Genomic DNA, 25,276 nt, shown 5'->3' with positions numbered 1-25,276 from the left:
TGAGCCTCGGCTGGGTCAGTTGGCATTTCTGTGAGGAATTTGCATGTTTCCCGTGTTGGCGTGGGTTTCCACAAGTCCAAAGACATGCGCTATAGGTGAATTGGGTAAGCTAAATTGTCTGTATTGTATGTGTGTGAATGACAGTGTATGGGTGTTTCCCAGTGATGGGTTTCAGGTGGAAGGGCATCCGCTGCATAAAACATACGCTGGATAAGTTGGCATTTCATTCCGCTGTGGCGAGCCCTGATTAATAAAGGGACTAGGCCGAAATGAATGAATTTAATCCTTGTCTCCTATATAAGTGCATTGTTTTTTATGGCAGTTTCACGGTATTGAAACTGATTCTGTTGTTATTTTTAGATCCTGCGGTATATTATACTACCATATTACCGCCCAAGCCTACCTGTGGCTCCTTAATCTTCATGGGCCACATCACCACAGTTTAAGCTAAGCACAGTTTTTTTTTTTTTTATTAACAATGCCTGAACAGTAACAGAAAGGCATTAATACACTTTAGAATTAGACAAAAGATTGAGATAACAATCAATTGACATACCTCATTACATACCACATCTTTCCATCCTCATTAACACAACATATATAAACAAATAAAACATAACAAAAAGTAACAAAAAATAAATGATAAAGAAAAATACGTAGCAGGGGAGTTGAAATTCTCAAAATATGAAACCAAAATCCTCTAACGATGAATATAAATTTCTTGCTTTTTGGCTTTTCTCTATTCTCTATTAATGTCATCCGAGGATGAATGTATTTTAATTCTAATTTTCATTTTATTGGCTGTGCTGCTTCTTTAAAACTGAGACTTTCGTGTATTCATAGTATTTATGCACTGGCGTCTTTATTCCAAATGTATTAAAAATCAATTAACTTCAGTTTAGTTTTGTTATGAACTTAACTGATAGTTTAATATCTCTGAAATGGGATTTTAATAGGTTACTTCAGACGAGGAGTACCACAAATGTTGTTTACTGGTATTTTACGTAAACACAATACATTAGGTTTTTGTTTAATGTTCTTATTTAATCTGTCACACAAAATATGATGTTTCAAAATCGATATCTCGCACTTAGAAACCGCACATGCTGAAATTCAACCACTTTTTCACGACGACATACTGTATACCAGAACGCCTCGAATGAATGTGTGTGTGTGTGTGTGTGTGTTCTTTTATGACCCTAAAGCCCAAGCGAATGAAAAAGCAAAGCAATCCAATCGAGGCGTGATATTTCCGGGTCCTATGACTTATCAGGTGGTTGTCCGGTGGGAGGAGAGGGAGTGTGTGCTTTCTGTTTGAATACTTTCCTTACAGCCGTCCCCGAACCCAAAGCACTTCTGCAAACTGTGAGAGGGAAGTGGTTGCTCAGAGTTGCCAAAACTTTCCTCTCTCATAACTGACAATTTGGCAGCATGGCAGGCGGGTCCGTGTCGGAGTGTAAGGAGTATTTGTTTAAAGTTTTGGTTATCGGGGAACTCGGTGTGGGAAAGACTAGCATCATCAAGCGATATGTTCACCAGCTCTTCTCGCAACACTACAGAGCGACCATTGGCGTGGATTTTGCTCTCAAAGTCCTAAACTGGGACAGCAAAACACTAGTACGACTACAGCTGTGGGACATCGCAGGTAAGAAAGACTTGTAAATTAAATTGTTTAAAATGTGTATCGTGTAATAATTCTACAGTCGGCATGTTTATGTTTTTACCTGTGTCGACGTTTCAAGCACGCACAGGGTAGCACGTGACTCTTGTTGTAATGTTGTTAAGTGATGGAAAGTCCGACTTCGTTCTGAGATTCGGTTCTTTTGAACGGCTCTGTTCATCGAATCGCGTAAAAACATTTCTCGGAAGTCATGACGTAATTGAGTCATCGCGTGGTCCCCTATGCATTGTCATATGATATGCTCGAGATACATAGGACAAATATTGATGTTTAACAGTAATAATAAGAAAATAAATAAATAAATAAAAATATTAATTGGTTATTTAATTTGTGCATTATATTTGTTAAAACATAATACAATAAAATTATGAAGACATTTATAGAGCCTGAATATTTTGTATTTGATTCTTATAAATGAAACTAACTTTCTTTTCTTAATAGGTTTAATAAAACTGTCCAAAAAAAAAAAAAAAACAATTTATGACTTTTTATGTAACATTTTAAGAACTGTTAAAATTAAGTTTTTTGTTCGAATATTATTTTTCATCATATTCTAGTAATCACTGCCTATTATCTGTGTTGCTCTCTATTCAATATTGATTTGACACTTTCAGGCCCGTAGCTAGGGGTGGTTCTGAAGACCCACCCCTAACTGACAAAGGTCCAGAAATTGTCCCATACATGAGCTTAATTGTCCTATACATGAGCTTATTTGTCCTATTTTGACTGCTTTGACATAATAAATAATGAAAATAACCCATCGATAAAGGCTTTACGACCAAGGGGAATCCTCTGTTGGCTGTCGCTTCATTGTAACTTCAGCCAATCAGGTTTGGCCAATGCAAAATATTTTTATTTTACAATCTGCCGTAAGAGTCATATAAGTCATATTTCGCTACTGCATTGATTTCAAACATTTTACAGGTAACATTTTTTCTAAATCTTGTTGTTATTCTAAATCTTATTCTTAAAACAAACAAACAAACAAAAAAGAGCAATAAAAAGGTGCGAAACGACACCAAAAGTGGACCATATTGAAATAAAGTTTTTATACTATTTTGGTTATTGTTGTTAACCATGAATTTTCAAAAGTACTTAGACAAATTGTGAAGCTCTACATTATTATTATTATTATTATTATTATTATTATTATTATTATTATTATAATTATTATTATTTAGAATTAGCAGTAGTATTAATATTAATATAATAATGTTTTGATTATTATTATTAGTTTTATTTAAATGAGGAAAGTTGAATGTGCTGGCCAGCTTGTTATTTGCCTAATAAATGAAATAGACTACACTTTTTAATTTAAAACTTTTGCTAATAATGTAATAATAAATTTGTGTTTATTTCACATTTCTTTATTATAAATCTTTAGGAAATATTTTTGGTATATCAAAAAGGGTGGTTATGACCATCTGACAAGCAATTTGAGCTAAAAAAATCATGCTTAAAATGTGACTAAAAAGCAGTATTTAAATATGATAATTGATTAGAAAATAAGGCGTATTACTGCAAAAAAGGTCCTCTTTTTGAAAAGGGCCTGACTTTAATGATTCTTTGTAATACGCTAATACATATTTGAATTCAGATTCGTGAACGGTATTGTTCAGAACAGTGAACCGGTTCACCAACAGTTTCATTTAAAAAAAAAACCCGACAATGACATCTTGATCCCAGATCTTCCCACAGTTACGCACCCCAAGGCTACTGCAATTCAAAAGGGAAATCCTCTGTGTTATGTCCTTTGAGTGAACGTCGCAGTTGAGTTTGCAAAGAATGCGGTAAACTTTCTGAAAGCCTGTAAGAGCGAGTCCAACTGTGACCACGTCAGCGAACATAATTACTAACGCAATGTAGGTCATGTTGTGAGACTAGAGAGAAAGGAGGGGAACGATATGATTTATGCCAGTATTGTGACGCTGTGTAGAGAACAAAACAGAACGTGCAAGTTGTAGAGAGCTCATGTTATGAGACGCAGTCTATGGGGAAGACTTTCTGTAAGTTATCAAACGCACACATGCTATTATCTTTGTGATTCTGAGGCACAATCCATTCGATTGTTGTGCATGTGTAACTAAACATGCCTTGGTGAAAAGGGAAGTGAAATCACATAACAGCCGAAACCTCGATGTGAAGTTCTGGAATGCAAGCAAGTCATAAACCAACAACCCAATCTTTTCATTATTCTTTGGCTTTTTTGTCTTTTTAAACTCTTTCTCCCATGTGAGATGACGGATGATAAACGAGAATTGTGTAACTGGTCTTCCAGTTGCTTATGAAACCTTGTTCGGCAGATTGCCTGGATCTCCAAAGTAAAGGGAAAAGGAAGACAGCTCTTTTATAACACACTGCTCATGACATTTGCATTCATTTTCCACATATATGGGATATAACCTAGCCTACTCTAACTAATCTGCTGATATTCTTTTATAAGGCATATTTTCCTAACTAATTGTGTGATGTACTCTACCATATGAATTTATTTATTTAAACCGAACATGGGTGGCACAGTGGCTCAGTGGTTATCACACAGCAAATAGGTTGTTGGTTTGAGTCCCAGCTGGGCCAGGTGGCATTTCTGTGTGGAGTTTGCATGTTCTCTCGTGTTAGCGGGGGTTTTCTGATGTGTAAAACATATGCCGGAATAGTTGGCAGTTCATTCCGCTGTGGCCACCTCTGAAATGGAGACTAAGCCGAAGGAAAATTAATAAACCAAACACTTTTTTTAGTCAACTTATTAAAGGCTTTGTTATGTGTTTTATATTTCATTCATTTTTTTTACACTCGATGAAAAGAAAAACAGGTGCACAAACAATTATTGTCAAAAATATTGATATCATTAAATATCAAAACAGAAATATTTTAAATAAATGATACTGTCTTGATTTTGGGTAATATCCATGCTTTGCTCTCTCGCACTCTCTCTTCTCACCAATATTAATGAATAATATTATGATTTTAACACTTGTTTTAATCAGAAATTATGATGGGATTGCACTTAATTAGGTTTGTTTTTGTTTTTTGCCTTTTGCACTTAAGGACTGCTCACTTACCTGGTAAGCATTATATAGTTTAGTTATTTTGTTTCCTTTTTACTTGATTTGCATACTTTTAATGTCGCGCAATTTGTTCCCCATGGTATCAAAAATGCACCGCAAAAACTCCTGGTTGCCTTTAATTTTTAAGCTGAAACAAATGAACCCTTTCAGTCCATGGAACTTATGTTATGTTAAACTGACTTAAAACAGTTTGCGTAACTTATAAAACTAAGTTAGAACATGACTGACTTAGTTTAATAGTTTACAATGAACTAAAAACATGTCATCTTTACTAATTGATCATAATTTTTTACAGTGTGGTATTGAATATTAATATTTTTCAAGGTTTCATATCAAAGTTGGAAATTCCAGTATTTTGACAACACTAGCACAAACATTCAGTGTTAAACAGGTACTGTAACAAGCATAAGATTCACATACATTCAGAATTATCACACTATATCTCCCAATATTATGATATTTTTAGATAACATTTCAATTAAATGTTCTTTATCAATGGTTCCACAAAGAACATTTAACATTTAATAAATTATTTCCATTGCACAAAAGAGTGGAAACATACTTTAGATCATTGAAATGCTTTTGACATTTAGAAATAAATAATTCTTTAATTTACCATTTGTTAAGGTTTTGGTTCTTCTATAGCAGGGGTGTCAAGCTCAATTCCTGGAGGGCCGCTGGCCTGCACAGTTTACTTCCAACCCTGCTTCAACACACTTACCTGTATGTCTCAAACAAGCCTGAAGGACTCAGTTAGTTTGATCAGGTGTGTTTGATTAGGATTGGAACTAAACTATGCTGAGCTTTGGCCCTCCAGGAACTGAGTTTGACCCTCCAGGAACTGAGTTTGACACCTGTGTTCTATAGTATCGCTTAAAAAAAAAACTCTTTTGGAACTTTAATTTTTAGGAGCATATGAACTACAATGTAATTATAACTAAGGGATCTGTATATTAAAGCTAGGCATGGGACGATAACCGTTTTCAAATTATTTGGAACAGTTTGGAAATGTCAAGGTTTTAAAACAGTCAAAATTTTCTGCAATACCGTCCTAAGGTATGTGCATGATTTTTTTATTCACGTTTTTTTTTTGTTTTGTTTTGTTTTTTTAGGACAACCGTATCTTCAGCAGAAAATATACCTAAAGATGCAATTTTAAATAGCAAAAAATCAGTTTTTAAAATTAAGGATGACAGCAGAAGTAAATAATTAATTTAACCTGACATGTTTACTCTTCCAAAATATTATAAATGTTTCTCAAAATAAAATATATCGTGTTCAAAAGGGTAGAAGTTTTTATTTTTAACCCGGACATTTAAAAAGAAGATATTTTAGAGCAGTAATCATAATACCGTGATACCATGATATTTTTATCCAAGGTTATCATATCGTCAGAATCTTATACCAGCCCATGCCTAATTAGGGCTGCTCGATACTGGAAAAATCTAACATTGTGATATTTTGTTAAACTGCGATTATATATGAGTACAATTTCACCAGATGCGTTAAATGTCTCTATTTGGAAAGAATTGATCATTTTAGACTGATTGGGATGATTCTGTAGGGGAGTGCATCTGCATAATCTAATAAACAACCTATTGAAACAATAAAGAAACATATATAATTGAATTAAACTGTTTTACAGTATTTAGGTACAGTAATTGAATTAATTCAATCAATTGTATTGTTTTTATTGTTATTAAAGTTACAAACAAAACCATTTCTTATGCCTAAATGTTTTAAAAATCAGTATACAGTCACAGGCCTCAAAAACGCATGAAAATGATGTGTTGTAATACAAAATCAACATTGCACATCCTGAGATGTGACTATTGCGAATAATCACATTGCGATATTGACGCTGAGACGATATATTGTACAGCTCTTGTGTGAATAACCATTTCTTAACAGCCTGTTATATCTATTAAACAGTTTAACATAATTATGCAAAAAAGTTGCCTGCATAATCAAAGTTTTTGAGTTTATCAAATGTTGAAATATGCATAACATTATAGTTTTATTTTCACTTTGTAAATATCACAAATTTCACTGTAACACACACTTTTTGATTGTTGTTGATCATTTACAAGACTCAGAATCAAATATGAAACAGTAGCAATATCAAATAGGCTACAAAATAGTAGGGTTACAATGCTTGTATGCTTCAGAATTCAAAATGACTCAGCGTTTTCACACTAAAGTGCTGCTGAGACATTGGAGAGCTGGGATCTGTCTGTAATCTATTCACACTCTTTCTCTCCCTTCCCATTGCTGCACTGCTGCTGTCATTAGAGGTAGAGAAACACTGCAATATATTTCCCAAAAGGCAGATTATGTCTTTCTGCTGCAGTATTCCTCCAGCTCAATAGGACCATGGAGGCATGTTTAATTCAATGTACTGTATCAACTGTCCACAGCAAACAAATGGACAACTTCAGTTTCCAATTTAATTTCAGTGTCATGTGCATCAGCCGTCAGCATCCTGTGAAATTGAATCGTGAGGCTGGGATATAGTTTGTGCATTGCGTCTGTAGGTCTATATAATGATACAGGCATAAATCTCGATCTCTTTTTGATCTTTGACTTTCCACTCTGATTTGATACAAGTACTTCAGCTTGAGATTTTTAAAAATATACGTTTCTGATTTGCAGAGGTTATATTTGTAGACATGTTTTTTTAATAGGATGTCATGAATGCAAGTCAGACACCATGTATGTATGTATATATATTTGTAAAGGATAGTCAAAACATCTGCCCGGCTAACTGAATTTTACGTTCTGGTATGGTTCTCTCAAAAATTAAAAAAAAAACACTAATCCAATAATATTAAAGCGTTCCTATTGTACTTTTTTTTTTTAACAAAATCCTGTTGGGGCTGAGGGGCGATGCAGTGGTGCAGTAGGTAGTGCTGTCGCATCACAGCAAGAAGGTCGCTGGTTCGAGCCTTGGCTGGTCAGTTGGCATTTCTGTGTGGAGTTTGCATGTTCTCCCTGCGTAAGTGTGGGTTTCCTCCGGGTGCTCCGGTTTCCCCCACAGTCCAAAGACATGCGGTACAGGTGAATTGGGTAGGCTAAATTATCCGTAGTGTATATGTGTGTGGGAATAAGTGTGTATGTGTTTCCCAGTGATGGGTTGCAGCTGGAAGGGCATCCGCTGCATAAAACAAATGCTGGATAAGTTGGTGGTTTATTCCGCTGTGGCGACCCCAGATTAATAAAGGGACTAAGCCGAAAAGAAAATGAATGAATGAATGAATAAATGAATGTTGGGGACGGTGTACTAGAACAGTGTTTCTCAACCATGTTTCTGGAGGCCCACCAACACTGCATGTTTTGGATATCTCCTTTGACTGTCACACCCATTTCAGGTCTTTCAGTCTCTGCAAATAAGCTGGTGATCTGAATCAGGTGTGTTAGGTCAAGGAGACATGGTCAATGTGCAGAGCTGGTGGTCCTCTAGGAACGTGGTTGAGAAACACTGTACTAGAACATGCTCTCACACTCGGTGGTTTAAAAAGTATATTATTATTTTTTTTTTACATAATTTACATTTATAATTACAATATTTTTCTCTCAAATGGCTCAATTTGTTATGGGTTTGATGAAGGCCCAACTTTCGAAGTTAATATGTATTTTGATTGGTAGCCAAGGTGGGTTCGGGTAGTTTGAAAGACCTCACTGACAAAGGCCCTGAATTTGTCCCATACATTAACTCTATTGTCCTATTTTGACTACTATGCCGTGATAAATTCTAAAAATAACACATCGAAAAGGCTTTAAGACCAATTGGAGTCCTATTTTGGCTGTCGGTACACAATTCGTGGCGCCAAATTTGACACGGCATGACATCCCGTTTTTGAGTCATGCCGTGCCACATTCAACGTCCCAAATATTGACTGAGGAAAGTTGAATGTGCTGGTCAGTTTGTTATTTGCCTAGTAAATGGCAATAGGCAGTAGTTTTTCATTCAAAACTTGAACAGATTCCTATTTTATTCTAATAATATGTGATGTAATAAACTTATTTTTATTATATATAATATATTTCTTTATTCTAAATCTTTAGGAAATGTTTTTGGTACATAAAAAAGTGTGGTTATGATGACCATCCGACAAGCTAATACTGCGAAAAAAGTGGTTAAATTGTCACTTAAATGCAGTATTTAAACCTCATAGCTAGAAAAGTAAAGTTTGTTGACAAACTTTATGGTGGCTTGAGAAAGCGTAGCCTGAAAGTTTGAGGTAGTTTTTAAGAAGTGTGAAACAGTTGGCATAGATAGATAAGAACATATAGGTTAGCATGTTTCTGGTATGGACTGGGATGTTTCTTGCTAGTCATTTGCTAGTGGTATGAGCGGTTGCTAGGCAGCTGTTAAGGCATTACTAGGTGGTTGCAAAGGCATTGTTAGGGTATTCTGAGTGGTTGTAAGGTGGATATGTACAGCAAATAGAAAATAAGGCGAATAAACTGCAAAAAGATGACTTTTTGAGAAAAAAGAACCACCCCTTCCACAAGGCTGGCTACAGGCCTGACCAATGGGTTGTAATTTTGCTCAAACAGCAAGTTAACGAGCGGATTAGATCAAATATTACCAGTGATTTCAATGAAATAGTGTTTTTTGTGTCGCAGACATTTAAAAACATTTGGTATATGTACTAGGAAAACGAGAGATTTATGGTTTGTAAAATACACTCTGATAACTATGGAGATGGGAATGACAATAATTTGACACATAATCTGAGGATGTGTGCTATTAACAGATATACCCACTGTTTAGGAAAGTAGAATTTATTTTTGTATTCTTCTCCAAGGTATCTAGCCATTTACTTTCATATATTTTGGAGAAGTTGATGAGTTTGTGTAAATTCAGGAGCTATCATCTCTCTACTGCAGCGCAGACTAACATTGGGGTGCCCATTAGCCATCATAGATCAACTAAAAGGATCATTATTACACATATTTGAAAATCTGGATATCAAATACTTCACAATGTCGTCAATTTGAGCCAAGAATATTTGTCAAGAGGATTACACAAAAACTTTGCATGTACAAATATAGCTAGACATATCAGAGTGGCAACATTATTGTGTGTTGTCCCTTTCCAAACATTTGAATTTTCACAAGTGGCATTTGAGCTGCTTTGTGACATCATAAACCCTGGAAAACAGTGTTTATAGTCCAAACAAGCTGTTCATTGGAGTTCTTAAAAAGAGATATTATTTAAAAACTATGTTTCCCTTGAGTGTATTTTAAGGTTTGTAGAGCTTTTTATGCTCAAACAAACACGCTATACTCTGACTTGCATTCAAAAAGTAAAAAAGGTATAACAGTCCCCTTTAATAAAAGGTTTGTTCAGAGTTATCTTTCTGTAACAGCTAGTTGTTTGAGAATGTTCTCTAAATGCCACCACAATCGTGTTATTTATATTGTGTTCTGTTCATGAAACATTTAGTTGAATTTGCATCTAGTCCACTCTCCATTTGTTCTTATGTTTCTTTCTTCTGCTGAAAACAAAACAAATGTATTATATTTAAATGTTGATAGATTTTTCTTTATTACTACTGGTAGTCAGAAGTAACATTTTTCAAAATGTTCAAAAATCATTTAAAGAACTGGACATGTCAAATTCTGAGTGGACATTAAGTTAAATTGATAAATAAATAAGTTGCATTATTTAATAGTAATATTGGGAAAATATTCTTGAACTTACCTGGTTGCAATTTCTTCTTGGCATCAAACACAGCACTGAGTAAATGACTAGATGCTTGTGTAATGTGCTACATTGATTGAATAGTTAGATTTGATTCCGTGAAGCTTTACAAAAGCAAAGAAAATGTGCATAGTTTAGTTGTGCGTATTTATTCAAGCTGACTATTTTGTTTTTTGCTCATCTGAGAATCTGAGGCACATTGTAAAATGATATTTTTTAAAGAGTTTTTCCTTGAGGAAGCCTCTATTGTTAAATATCTGAACAGATCAGTCATTCCAGCATTCGGGAAATTTTGTGTCTCAAGTCCAGGAAATTCTAAACAATTAGTAAGAGCCCTGAAAACAAGTTTACAGCATGTTGTATTTTGTGTGTGATTAAATTTCTGCCATTTTATATGAAATGTATAACTATATGCATATAGCAAATAAAATGTGCACATTTCTCCTAAAAAAACATACAAAAACTATAGAATGCCAAACAAATAAATAGCTATCAATGCTTTTAGAACTAGAGGTGCGCCATATTGGAAGAATCTGCAATATTTTGTTTTTCTGTGAACTGTATTACAATATGAATACAATTTCACCAGATGGCTTAAATAGCTCTATTTGCGGTAAAAATCATTAATTTAGATTGATTGGGGTGATTTTGTAAGGGTGTGGATCATGTATAAAAATAATAAACAAATTGGAAGCAAGAATAATTACAATAGAGCAAAGAAAAAAAGTCAAACAAACAGTGCTTTTTATATTTCTGGAGTGTCAAACTGTATTCAGGTTAGGGCTGCACGATTAAAAGATCACGATCTCGATTCGACCCTACACACGATCTTAATTCAGCTTTTCTACAATTCAGCCAATTATATTTTCAAGGTCAGGAGAGAAGAGTAAAGGCGGACGCACAAGTCTTCACAGCAACATTGACATCTTCAAATGGTGTTAAAAGTGTCATGCTGTATTTATAAGGTATAATTCACCCAAAAATGTAATTTCTGTCTAAATGTAATTATGTATTCGCGGCTGCGAAATCACATGAGGCGACCATAAGATATTTGACTACGGAGAACGCGCGCGTGCACACCAATCACGCCTACTTTAATGAACACAACCTGCATATGCTGTAAATAACAAGTAATAAAGTTATAAATAAAATTCAGTTTGTTGCACAGAGCGATCGTTTGAGAGCCACGCTGAAAGAATGATTTGCATGTGTGTTTTTTTTTTTTTCTCAGAGTGACTGCAGCCATGAGCCTCACGGGGAAGTGAAAGTGAATTTGGTGTTGCACCAAATTTTGTGATAATCGTATTCTGTGAACATAGTGGGCGCTGTTCTCACTGTTTGGCTTGAACTTGCTCCCACAGGCACCGGCATGCACATCATTTAAATGATCATTACGCATTTTACAGTTATGATTATGACAACCATTTGATATGTTTTTTCTTTCATAGCTAACACAAAGTGTTGTGCATGAAAATAAATATTTACTGTGTCAGTATAAAAACCCTAGCCTATATAATGCAAGAAGGAATCTGATAATGACAAATGTCTTATTTTACTATTGAAAACAAATGGTCTAATAATGCTGTCAATGACAGATGACAAACATGTCTCAAACATATAATATTTCAACATCAGAATTATGAATAGTTTTATTCTGATGTCATCATTTTACTGTGAATTAACAATCAGGACATATTGAAAGTCTGTTTAAGTCCACCATAATGACTATACAAAACTTATAGGCCTATTATTATTATTATTATTATTATTATTATTATTGTTATTGTTGTTGTTGTTGTTTTACCATATGTTTGAGAATCAACAATAATAATAGCCTACCAATATTAACCTTTATTTTACATCTACAGAATCGTGAGAAAATCGTGATCTTGATTTTAAGCAAAAAAAAACAAAAACGTGATTCACACTTTAGCCAGAATCATGCAACCCTAATTCAGGTACGGAAATTGAATATTAAAATGTAAAACTAAATGGTCTTTATTAAATGATTCTTCATTAAAGTTACAAATATTGTAGGTTATTGTGCCAGAAAGACACAATGCCTTTAAAACATATACAAATGATCAGGGACGTAGCGGACATTTTAAAAGTGCGGGGGACAGCTGTATGAGATCATATGTTCATATAATTATTAATCACCTGTTTCTAAATGGTCTGTCTCTAAAAGTGAGGGGGACAGATCCCCCCGTCCCCCCCCCGGTTGCTACGCCCCTGCAAATGAAAATGTTTCACTCTGTTGTGGTTCTATTTTGCAATGACTCCACAAGTCTTATGTATTCCCAATTGTTGATCAACTATAACACCAACTCAAGCACCAAAGTCCCTATGACGTGGCTATTGTGGACACACACATTGTGATATTAATGCTGCTAAAACAATATATTGTGCATCTCTATTTAAAACTCAGTTTGAGGACACACTGTGGCAGTGATTGCCTTGTATTTAGACTCCAGACTTCCTGTAAAATAGATTTGATGTTCGCTCTTTCTTCATTGCTTTCTCACTCAGCCTTTTATTCTCTCACCCTGGTCTTGGTTGTCACAGTGAGCTGCAAGGACAACGCCAATGATGTGTGAATTACACAGGTTGCATTCTTTCAGTCTGTATGTGGGTGCATGTGTGAATGTGTCTGTCGAACATCTGGAATAAACTATGGGTTTACAAGAACAGAAATTTGTGTAATGACATAGGCATGACCTAGTTGTACACTATTAAGATTATTAAGATTTACAAGCACATGCCCTGTGTCCTCATAATTTGAACATCATACGTAACAGGGTTTTATTCAAATTTTGCAACCGTTTTTCTGTGAGGGTTGGATTTTAGGTGGACCACATAATAAGCAGTTTTTAGAATACAATATACCTACGGTGAGTCCTCGTAAACCCCCAATACCAACATATGTGTGTGATGTAAAATATTTAAAAACACAGGCGTTGTTCACTGTGGCATTCTGGCTAATTTCTGAAAGCCAGTCCAGACCTGTATCATCCTGGATAAAGTTGATCAAAGTCAGCCCCATTTACACATTTACTTCTACACTGCATATTAACCCTGTTAATCATGCACATAATTGGTATCTCGGTGGTACTAATCAAGTACGCTGTTTTTCCATACCCGCACCGACTAGCGATTACAATAATGACCCTGAATTGGATGACTGTAATCAAGGCCTTCTGCAAATACGTATGTGTCGGGCCCTGACTGAAGCCAGGGGCTCACCCGCCTACCTTGGCCCAGAATAGCAGAGCTCCACTGGGGCTGTCTGAAAGGGACATGCTTATTACAGACATGGAGCTTTAAAGAAGCTCTTAACGTTGTGTCAGTGATTGCGATGACTAGATGGATTTGTTATAGAACATTCCGTTGTTTTGATGTTCTATTTATTAGTCTTTCGTTCTGTCTATCATTCTATTTATCACTTTGTATTTCATTCTACTGACACTTCTGGTTTATCTGTCAGTGTCATTCTGTTTATGTTATTTTATATCTGTTCCATTATTCAGTTGTTCTCTGTTGTTCAGTGTATTTTTTTGTACTTCTATTGTCCTATCTGCCATTTTATCTATCAGTCATTCTATCTACTGTTCTGTCTATCTTTCTATCTGTCTTTGTTGTTTTGTTAATCTACAGCATCATTCAGTCATTCTATATGGTAATATGGCTCCATCTCTAATCCCGTGGATCTATTTATTGTTCTGCCTATCAGTTGTTTTTTCTGTTGTTTGGACGATTATTATATTGTTCTATATGCTGATCTAGCATTACATCAGTCATTCTATTGCTCTTTATGTCTGACGTTCTGTCATTATGGTGGCTGTCATCAAGCCAGCATACTGTTATATTACTTAAACTTCTTCTGTTTTCTTCTTCTTAGAGTATTTTTAGAACGCATCTCCTAGACCATCTCCTAGACCGTTCATACTACAACCACCAAAATATCTCCAAACCTCACAACTATACTGAATTAAGTTGCTATATCTTTTCCAACTCATCCAACTTACGATTTTCCGAAAACTGACCTGGAAAGTTTGGAAAAGTCCCAGTGACTTAACATTGGACCAAATTTGTGACCTTATATCTTTGCGCCAGACTGTCATACAGACTTAAGGTTGGGCTTATTCAACTCGGACTGCCAATCTGCCAATCACTGATGACTAGCCACACCCTAGCAACCACTTACGGCACCCTAGCAACTGTCCCATAGACTTCCATTGTAAAAAAACTCCCATTGACTTTTTATTGGACATACTAACAACATACCAATGCATACTAGAAACATACTAACAGTATACCAGTTTATACTAAAAACATACTAACAAACATACCAATTATACTAGCAACATGCTAATTCATTCTAAATTTATGCTAACAACATGCAACATGAAATACATACTAAACATGCTAACAACATGCTATTTCATACTAGAAACATGTTAATTTATGTTAGCAACTACTCAGAACACCTTAGCAACCGCCTAGCAACACCTTAGAACTGCCTAGCAACGCCTTAGCAGCCACCTAACAACCACTCAGAACACCCTAGCAACCACCTAGCAACACCTTAGCAATGACCTAGAACACCTTAGCAACACCTTAGGAACTATTCAGAATACCCTTGCAACCACCTAGCAATGCCTTTGCAACCAGCAATGCCTTAACAACCACCTAGCAACACCTTAGCAACTGCTTACAACCACTCAGCACAATCCAGCCATCACCTAGCAACACCTTAGCAATGACCTAGAACACCTTAGCAACCACCTAGCAAAGCCTTAGCAACTGCCTAGCAACCAATCAGAAAAGCCTAGCAAAACCTTAGCAACGACCTAGAACACCTTAGGTGTTGCTAGGCAGTTGCTAAGGTGTTCTATGTCATTGCTAAGGTGTTGCTAGGCAGTTGCTTAGGAACCACCTAGCAACACCTTAGCAACCACCTAGCAACACCTTAACAACTACCTTGGCAACCACCTAGCAAAGCCTTAGCAACCAATCAGAACACCCTAGCAACACCTTAGCAATGACCTAGAACACCTTAGCAACCACCTAGCAACGCCTTAGCAACTGCCTAGCAACCACTCAGAATACCCTAGCAACCACCTAGCAACAACCTAGAACACCTTAGAAACCGCTTAGCAACCACTAAGAAAACCCTAGCAACCACTAAGAAAACCCTAGCAAACACTTAGCAACATCTTAGCAACCACATTAAACACCACATAGCAACAACTTAGCAACTCCCTAGCAACCACTCATAACACCTAAGAAACCTCCTAGCAACAACTTAACAACCATTCAAAACACCCTAGCAAGGCCTGAGCAACCACCTAGCAACCACTCAGAACACCTTAACAACCATTCAGAACATCCTAGCAACCGCTTAGCAACATCTTAGCAACCACCCAGAACCCCCGTCAACAGCCTAGCAAGAAACATGCCAATCCACAATAGAAACATTCTAACCTCAGTACATTCTTACTTACATTCTAACTCTAATGTACTTATAACTGTTTCAAACTTCTAAAAACTACTTCAGTTATTTAAACTTTGAAACTACTTCAAACTTTAAGACTAGGCTTTCTCAAGCCACCGTAAAGGTTGTCAACCAACTTTACTTTTCGGGTTTTATCTGTTGTTTATCTGTTCTATCATTGTTGTTCTAGCTGCCATTCTACACTAAAAATGCTGGTTTCACATAATCTTCATGTTGTTCCAGCACAAATCGTTTTAACTCAAACATACTTTAATCATTTTTGGAAATTCATGTGGATTGAATCCAATTAAAACAATTAAGTTGCCCCCCAAAAAAACTTAAGAATTGTGTTGGTTCAATATGAAATAAGTTGTTTAAACAAGCATTAAAATAAATGTTTTGAATGTATATTTCTTTCTGTCTGTCTATCTGTGTCGACCTTAAAATGGGAGGGATTTGGATCCTGTTTTGATGTCAGAAAATATATAAAAAAAAAGATTTATTGTCTTTATATCACCCCAATATGATTATGGACACACTATACCTACACACAGTTCTGTCCAAACAGCTTACAAAAGATGATTTTCATCATAGGTGCCCTTTAAGGTATATTATAAGGTATAATTCACCCAAAAATGTCAATGCACGTTCATGTGTATGTTTTATTTTTTCACATCGAACAGAGAGTTGTGCATGCTGCTTACAGTGTGTGTTCTGTATTCGAATAAACATTCACACTGTCAGTAGCAGTATAAACTACTCTAACTTATAAGATGAATGTAATGCAAGAAGGATGTCTGATTTTACCAAGGAAAATGACATATTCATAATGTACTGTATGTAGTCCATAACAAGGTGCAAGCATATGTGTCTAGCATAGGTAATAGCCTAATTCATCTTGAAATTTATGAATATTTGTATACTGTCATCACAGTCTTGTGCATTGAGGACCAATCCACTACCTTGAGTTTATACAACGTTTAGCATTTTAATCACCATCATGCCTACATATTATTGCTCATTTTAAACGTTTTTTGAGAAATAATAACACCAATATTAAACTCCTCTTCTGTATAATAAATCACATTGTGAGTTTAGTATCAAGATGCTTATCCAATTGTGACTTGAGTGTATTGTTACACCACTTCCATTGAATGATCCATTTAGTTTATACCAAAGTCCCTTTAAGGGAAGTCATTTCACTCTGCGGCCATTTATGAAACGGCTCTTGGGCATTCTGTCTGAATGGGGAAACATCAAATTCTCCAAAACTGGAGAATACTTTACATATTTGGAATCACCAATAAAATTAAACAACAACTGTCTCACAAGTTTTGTTTCTCAACGTCCGAATCAAACAAAATCTGCATATTTATAGGTTGCCCAAGCTAATAAGCATCTTTGAGCACTCTAAAAGATTTCAACCAACCTCATTTATGGCCATTCTACCAATTATCATCCTCTGGATAATGATCGTCACATCGTGCTGGTCTTCTGAAGTAATCTTGGTCTTAATGGCGAATTTCCTCCAGAAATTACAGCGACTCTTTGTTTACATGTTTGTTGGTGTTTCAGTAGTTGCTGCCATGTGATGTGTGATTGACAGGACAGACTGTACCTCACATTCGTTTCATACAGATCACAAAACCAAAAAACTTTTGTGTTCAAGTACACTTGGTTCTTGAAAGTCCAGATTTCAAGCTGAATGTGGATATATTTCTTATGTCTCTGAAGCAAGTATTCGCTGAGATTTCGTAAAAAGCACACGTCTGTTACGAGCTTCTCTGTCGGTCTATAGCGATTGATGATTGGCTCCTGTAGTAGGCGGGGCTTTATTCGCCATTCTGACCGTTACACTGTTCCCCATTCAAAACTATACGAGTGACATGTCTTGTGTATACTTTGTTTATACTCAGTGCTCATTTATTCTAAGTGATGATGTTGACTTGTATAATAATTTGGCAGTTTTTTGGGGTGGGAGGCAAGCCCTTTTCTTAAAAAAAACTACTTTTCTAAATGACTTGAGAGTCGCTGTCAGTGTTGGCCAGTCTGTGGGGGTGTTGATTGCAGATCGCCTTTGCCCCAGTGTTGTGAAGCCTCTGTCTCTGGTCATTAGCTGCACTGTTGGTTGTGGATGTAACGACGGCCCGAAGCGTCTGAAGTGTGTTGCTTTTCCACAAAGCACCCAAAGAATATGCAGCTGGCACGTCTGGCTTGGACTGTTGCCATAGCAACCCACCCACAAGATTGTTATCTTGATAAAGGCCATGCAGGAGAAACTTCAGGTTGCCATGGCTATGGACAGCGAGTATCCCTGTCTCCGTTCGCCACCGCCCTCTCTCTCTTCTCGCACTGTCTCCAGCCTTTAAGTGATCGTCTGTTCATGATCACCATAATTCACGACATCATATTTACAAAAGTCTAATGGAGAAATGAAATAATTTTCTTTCCAGCTTAGTCCCTTTATTAATCAGGGGTCGCAGCAGCGGAATTAGCCACCAACTCATCCAGCGTATGTTTTACGCAGCGGATGACCTTCCAGCCGCAACCCAACAATGGGCAACACCCATACACTCTCATTCACACACATACACTACTTGGCTTATTCAATTCTCCTGTACCGCATGTCTTTGGACTGTGGAGGAACCGGAGCACCTGGAGGAAATCCACACAAACATGGGGAGAAACATGCAAAGTCCACACAGAAATGCCAACTGACCCAGGCGGGACTTGAACTAGCGACCTTCTTGCTGTGAGACGATTGTGCTACCCATTGCGCCATCATGACACCAATTTATTTAAAATATTTACATTTTTAGTATTATTACTTACTTTAATAAATATAATTCTGTGAATCAAGTGAACATCTGTAAAAAAAAAAGAGAATTAAATACTTTGAATCAGCAGAATTTATTACACAAGGCTAAAATAACTATGCGTTTTCTTCTTCCAGAAGTTACAGTACATCTAAACTTGTATTTAGCTATAGTTACAGCCTATTTATTGAAGCTCCAACACAGTTTGGTTACCAACATTCTTGAAAATATATATTTTGTAATGTTTTGCGAAAGTCATTCATACAGGTTTGAAGTCACACAAAGGTGCATAAAGTATGACAGATTCATTCGGCAATGATGCAATGATTCTTTTGAATAATATCCCATTAAATCATTGGTTCACTTCATTTATTCGAATTCAACACATTATGTTTTTGTTAACTAAGCAAAGACAGAAAATTATGTCTAAAATGTAGCAGAAAATTAACTTGTATAATGAACTGTATAAAATCAGTATCAAATTTACCCTTGTGTTGAAACACAGCAATGTTTTGATTTTGATTAAAGATGCAATAGGTCATCTGCCTAAATGCTAACTGGTTAGCATAATCTTTTCTACAATCCCTGCCCATGTCATTCAAAACCACGCCTCCTGAAATCACGAACGCACACATTAAGGATGACAGAGACTCACTAGATCATGTCATTCGCCAGTTAGAAAACTTTATAGTACTTTATAATACTACAATTCCAAACGAAAAATCTCTCTCATCAGTCTCACACGATTTGTCTTAAAGTGACTACTGTACGCTTAGTGGTTGGCCGGCGGGCTGCAGGAATTACACTTATTACTAAGCCATACTTGCATGCTATTTCAGACTGAATATTCAGAGTAGCGGTAAGCAATATAGGGAGAACGTCACAGGTTGTCAGTGTTCAAAAATGAACCAATGTGAATATAAAACCATCTTCAGCTCAGTAAAGTAGGCTAGGTGGAATAGCACTATTTACTTCTATTTACTTCTCGTGTCCACATGATCACGGACCGTGTGAACGTGCATCGGCTTTTCTGCGTGAAGGGATGCGCAGTTGTTCAAATCTACATTTGTTGACAGACAGTTTGGGCTACTTATCAGAGTTATGGGAATTATCGGCCTGACAATATTTAATTGAATGAACATTTTTTAGTTTTATGCCTTACCCAGAATATAAAAATACATATGAACACATTTAAATGATTTGCTTTAATCAGCACTATTGAAATGTGAAGAGAATTTCAACCAGCACAACAAAAAATATTTCTTAAGACATTCACCTACTGCACCTTTAACAAAAATATACAGTTATTGCATCATACGTGGTGTTTTTTTGCCCAATATCTTGAATTTTTGAAGCATACGACTGCCTTCTATACAGTAGGTTCCATCATGCAGATGCCTACAGATTGATTTCATTTCTGAATTGATAAAGTGCTTCTATGAAAAGGAAATATCAGAAACATCCATCAGAACCAGCCACCGAATAAACCTTCACTATCATTAAGACTCACCCGGTGTTGTCAAAACACTGGGTTCATTGTTAATCAAAACTATTGTAAATCATTAGCCGCTATTGACCTCTGAAAGTGTTGATCGGTCTGCGTCTATTGCCGTCGTACAGTCAAAGCTTTTGTTTACCTCGGGTCCCTTTTTGCTGTTGAGGAACTGTCAGTTTGTGCTGTGCTATATTTACACATGCTATCGGCGCGCCGACGTCCCATCAATTCTTTTGAGAGTTGTAAAGACAAGTCTATTGATTGGTGATAAATGGAGATTGATTCTTGACATTGCTTCCCCTAGAGGGAGAATAAGGTCTCCCGCTGCACAATTATTGACATGGCATTCCTGACCCTCTCACTCCCTGCATGAACAGTTTGGTGCGCATACATTATTGATGAGCAGCACTAGGAAAATAACAGAAAAATAAATTAAAAATCATCATCATTTGTCAGAAATGGCCTTTCGTTAAAGAACAAAATGCTAATTTCTTTTGTTTGACTTGACTTGTATCATCATGACTTGTAACATGTTATTGTAATAGTTTGATCCAATGCAATTTCACAGCAATTCGTAACTTTTTCATTTACTGGCTAATTTATATTAATTTATACAGTCTCATTTTAGTAAGATTTGTCATCCCCCATAAAGGGTAGATTTAGGGTTGGGGTTTGAAGGCAAACCTCCTTTTAAAAATTAAATGTATTTATACAAGTGCAATCAAATTAGTTCATATGAGTTAGCCACTTTCTGACAATATGTCAAATGATAACGTTTCTTTGTTCGAGAGCACAAGCTTTCTCTAATTTACTTTTATAAAGGTCTGTCCCCTTTTATAACAGTTGCTAAGTTTACTGTAACATACAATAAATTAATAAAAAACAAATCTATGAACAGTGGAGTTTTTTTTTATCCAAAAGAGATAGTTCACCCAAAAATAAAATTTCTGTAATTAATTAATTAATTATCTTGGAACACAAATGAAGATAGTTTTGATGAAATCCAAGAGCTATCTGGCCCTCTTTAAATGTCAAGGGTTCTGAAGCGTACCAAGAAAAATACCAAGCAAAGTACAGAGTAGAAGTCTGCATAAATTTCCCAATAAAACGCGGTAGTGGTCTGTAACTCTGGTGTAATATAAATGGTGGCGGGCGGGCTAACAATATTGCGTACCCAAGTCTTGAAATTATTTGAATAAAACCTGCCGGGAGCAGGACTAAAAAATTTGTCCCGCGCAGACATCTAGTACCAAAAACATTGTCTAAACCATAGGTCTCAAACTCAATTGCTAACCTAATTAAACACTTCTCATCCAATCAATCAAGGTGTTCAAGACTAGAAACTATTAAGCAGGTGTGTGTTTGAGCTAAACGACCACTTCAGGAATTGAGTTTGAGACCATTGGTCTAAACTTTCCATATGTCATCAGTGTTTTAGCCGGAATTTTATGAAGCTACTTGAATACTTTTGTAGAAATAAATATTGGAGGTTTTCCTCTCCGTTGAAGTCTTCAAACATGTCTATTAAACGTCATTATCATCAAAGAACCATCTAATTGTAGTTATTTGGTTTCAGATAACTGTAATTGCTGCAAATCCTTTAATAGCCACAAGGTTGATGCTAATTAAAATAATTTATGATTAGTTTCTAATTAATTATTTAAATATTAATACAGAGGCAACAATAAAAATGCATGTGCCTTTTACTTTCACTTTAAAATCAAATACCAAAACAGACAATTAGTTGCATAATCTGTGATAACCCTACTGTTTTATGCGCAGCATTGAATCATCCTCTGCTTGTAAACAATTCAGTTTATACCTCAGCAGTGCAACACCCATACGTTGCGGTGCTGCTTTAATGAACACTCATCCTGAAATGCCCTTTTTGCCCAAAGTAAAAGTCTTAACAAGCATAACTCAAGCACAAATTGTTTTCAAAATGAAAGAAAAAGTGAAGAAGAAGAAGTTCTTTGAACTGAATGAACTTGGGAAATGTTTTTTTTTTCTTGACTTGCTCATTTTTGTATGATTTCACACTCCCCTTAGGGAGCCATGGACCAGGGAAAGCACCTTTCATTGTGAAACTATTACATCACATGTGGCTTTTTCTCAGTTAATACAAGAGCTTACTGCTTCTTCTTTTTTTACTTTCTTCATGTCGTGCTAATCCTCTGCTTCCACACTATCCTCTCAGCAGTTCTCTTTTCCTCTTTCGATAAGTAGCCCACTCTCTGCAAAGCACTGCAGGTACTGTTCACTCACTCAGTCAGACTTGATCGCTCGTCAATTTTTGTCTGTAATAGTACCGCACACAGAGAACCATTAATTCTGAGAAAATGCCCGTTCATAACAGCACGCGCAGCATTTTGTGGTGCAAAGTATTGATCAAGGGTACAATTCTGGCCCTTCCCGTGCTGTTTCCAGGAACTAAAAGCCATTCTGAGATTTTCTTTCTCGACTTGCTCTGAGACAGCTGGCGCAGCACACGAGTTCATTTGTGTCTGGTCTCTGGGTGCTCAGTATATCTTTAAATTATCACAGTGAGTTAGATTTTTAGGGCTGTGTGCCCAAAATGGACTGGGAGCCAAGAATTAGGTTCTGTCTTCTTGTGTGTCAGCCCTCCCGTGTGTTCACCTGAGGTTAAATGGTCTAATTTTAGACCGGCAATCAAGAGCAATTAGCTGCCGAGAGACCTAAGGAGCTTTTGGCGTGTGAAGTGGGTAGCTGAACGAGCGAAGATAATGGAACTGAGACCATTGGGGGGGTGAAATGTGTTTCATGTTCCAGTGCTGATCACTGGAAACTAAATATAGTTATCTGAAGGTCTGCATTGTTCAAACGCAATGTATTTAATGTTAGTTTGGGAAGTAGGGTTTGACTGAGGCTAAATTTTGACTCTAGGAAAATCCAGTTTAATTGGTCCATTTTGTTCTGGGAACATTTCTAAAACTCCTAAAATTTTAAAGTATTCATTATTTAACCTCAGGCCATGGTATTTTTTCCTGAAACTATTATCCTTGGTGGTTCAAAAAATGCAGGTAAATGGCTACCAGTGCATTGAGAGCTAAAAAAAAAATAAAGAAATGATAAAAGATATTCAGGCAAATAATCTAAATGAATATCCTGATGATATATTGAAGTCTTACAAAGTGAAAAAGACATGACCATGCAAATCGAGGGGTAGGGTAAGTGAAAGGGCTTAAGGGGTGGTATTGCTGGTATCCTAATTAATGCTAGATGACATGAAAACAAAATATGGGGGGGGTGGGGGTGGGATCAGCCATTTAATACTGAGAAATAGTTGGCTCTGATCTGTATTTTAAATAATAATGTTAATAATTAAAATAATAAGTAATATAAATAGGGCAGCACGGTGGCACAGTGAGTAGCACAATTGCCTCACAGCAAGAAGGTCACTTCTTCACAAATTTAAAATACTGTATGTTTGTTTCCCCATACAGTATAGCCTGAAAGTAAAGTCAAATTAGACACATACTTTAATTAGCTATTTCAGAGGTTACTGGAGGTCAGAGGATACTGTAGGTCAGAATACACTCTCTTAAAACACTGACAACTTAAATATGTTTCATTAATAAATTAGATGTAATGTAAATAAATACAGAAATGATTGAAGGATGTGTTACACAAACTTACATTACCAAAAAATTTGACCCGCCTGATTGTATTAGGTCAGGACATTGTTTAGAGACACATTCTGTAAGCTATAACATTACTCCTGTAAGTTATGACAAGTTATGAATAAGTTCATAGCCCCTTTTACACAGCGATACCGGTAATCTGGAAAACTTCTGGAACAATTTTACTGGTATATTCAAAACGACGTTGTTCACACAGGCAAAGACGTTCTGGAATTTCTCTGGAAAAGACCATTCGCACATCCATTCCAAAATATTGGTAAATTCTGACATCAACCAGAAATGACCTCTAAACGGCTGCGCTTGTGTTTGTAAACATAAAAGCGGCGGGATTTTGTTGACCGTTGATGGTACATAATATGTGTGTGTGCTGGCGCTCACCGGCTGCTTCACGTGCACACGCGTTCCAAGTGAAGCAGCTTGGTAAACAAACAGCTGCTTCTCATAAGCATTTTATCGATCAGTTTTAACACAGTTTGTATTAAGCAGGAACATAGAAACATTATCTAACTAATATCTAGCAGCTTAATGTGTTTGTAAAAATATTTATTTTCATAAACAGCGCGGATGTGAATGTGTCTGAATGTTCTGATTGGCTGGAGTAGACGTCTCACGTCAGCGTGTTCTAAACGTGAATGCGCTCTTCCTGGAAATTTTCCTTGTGCGTTCACACAGGGCAGCATTCCAGCAAATTACCGGTAATGTTACAACTTCTCTTTCCGGAAAATTGCCAGATTGAATTTACCAGTATTTTCTATAAGGGCCTGTTCACACATGACCCCTTTCCGGAAAATTTACAGTAATTATCCAGAAAGGGGTGTATGTGTGAAAGGGGCTAATAAGTAATTTATTCAATGGATTAATAAAAAAAAACTCCTCATTCAGAAATGCTTCAATAAACCATCATTAGCAAGTCATTGAATTATCAACTCTGCTGATATATATTCTACTTGCTATTTTCTTGTGTTAAAACCACGCCCCCCCCGCCCCCCGAACTGGCAGCATTTCCGTAAACCATCGTAAGTTACACAAGGTCACAAATTCTGTTGTTACAAACATAGTTCATTGATTTGGTGTTTTCCCAAATGGATCGTTTCAACAAACATTCGTAAACTGCATCACAAGCTTCTTGAATGCAGCCGTGTCTCATGAAGAAAGCTAGCATTTTCATTTGCCAAATATATTTATTAATATTTTGTGCAGATATAAATTCATATACATACAAAAATAAGTAATACACTGTTCTGCTTTTTCACAAGAACTGATCATAAAAACAAAATAGTTATTAAATAACACAGTAAATGTAAAAAATTAAATAAATAACAAAAAACTAACAATAAAAGTAATAAAAAA

General features: G+C 36.1%; 1 protein-coding gene across 1 annotated transcript in view; it reads left to right on the top strand.

Moving 5' to 3' along the window:
• The first annotated feature begins 1,273 nt into the window (after positions 1 to 1,273).
• rab32a (RAB32a, member RAS oncogene family) overlaps positions 1,274 to 25,276 on the top strand; it is a 40,548-nt gene continuing 16,545 nt past the window's right edge. The window contains exon 1 of the mRNA XM_056481037.1: positions 1,274 to 1,645. Within this exon, the coding sequence (XP_056337012.1) occupies positions 1,432 to 1,645 (214 nt within the window). The 5' untranslated portion in view covers positions 1,274 to 1,431. The remainder of the gene's footprint in view (positions 1,646 to 25,276) is intronic.

The sequence above is a fragment of the Danio aesculapii genome, chromosome 20 (assembly GCF_903798145.1).
Source record: "Danio aesculapii chromosome 20, fDanAes4.1, whole genome shotgun sequence".
Taxonomy (NCBI): domain Eukaryota; kingdom Metazoa; phylum Chordata; class Actinopteri; order Cypriniformes; family Danionidae; genus Danio; species Danio aesculapii.
The sequence above is the reverse complement of the archived record's forward strand: the minus strand, read 5'-3'. Positions and strand labels throughout refer to the sequence as shown.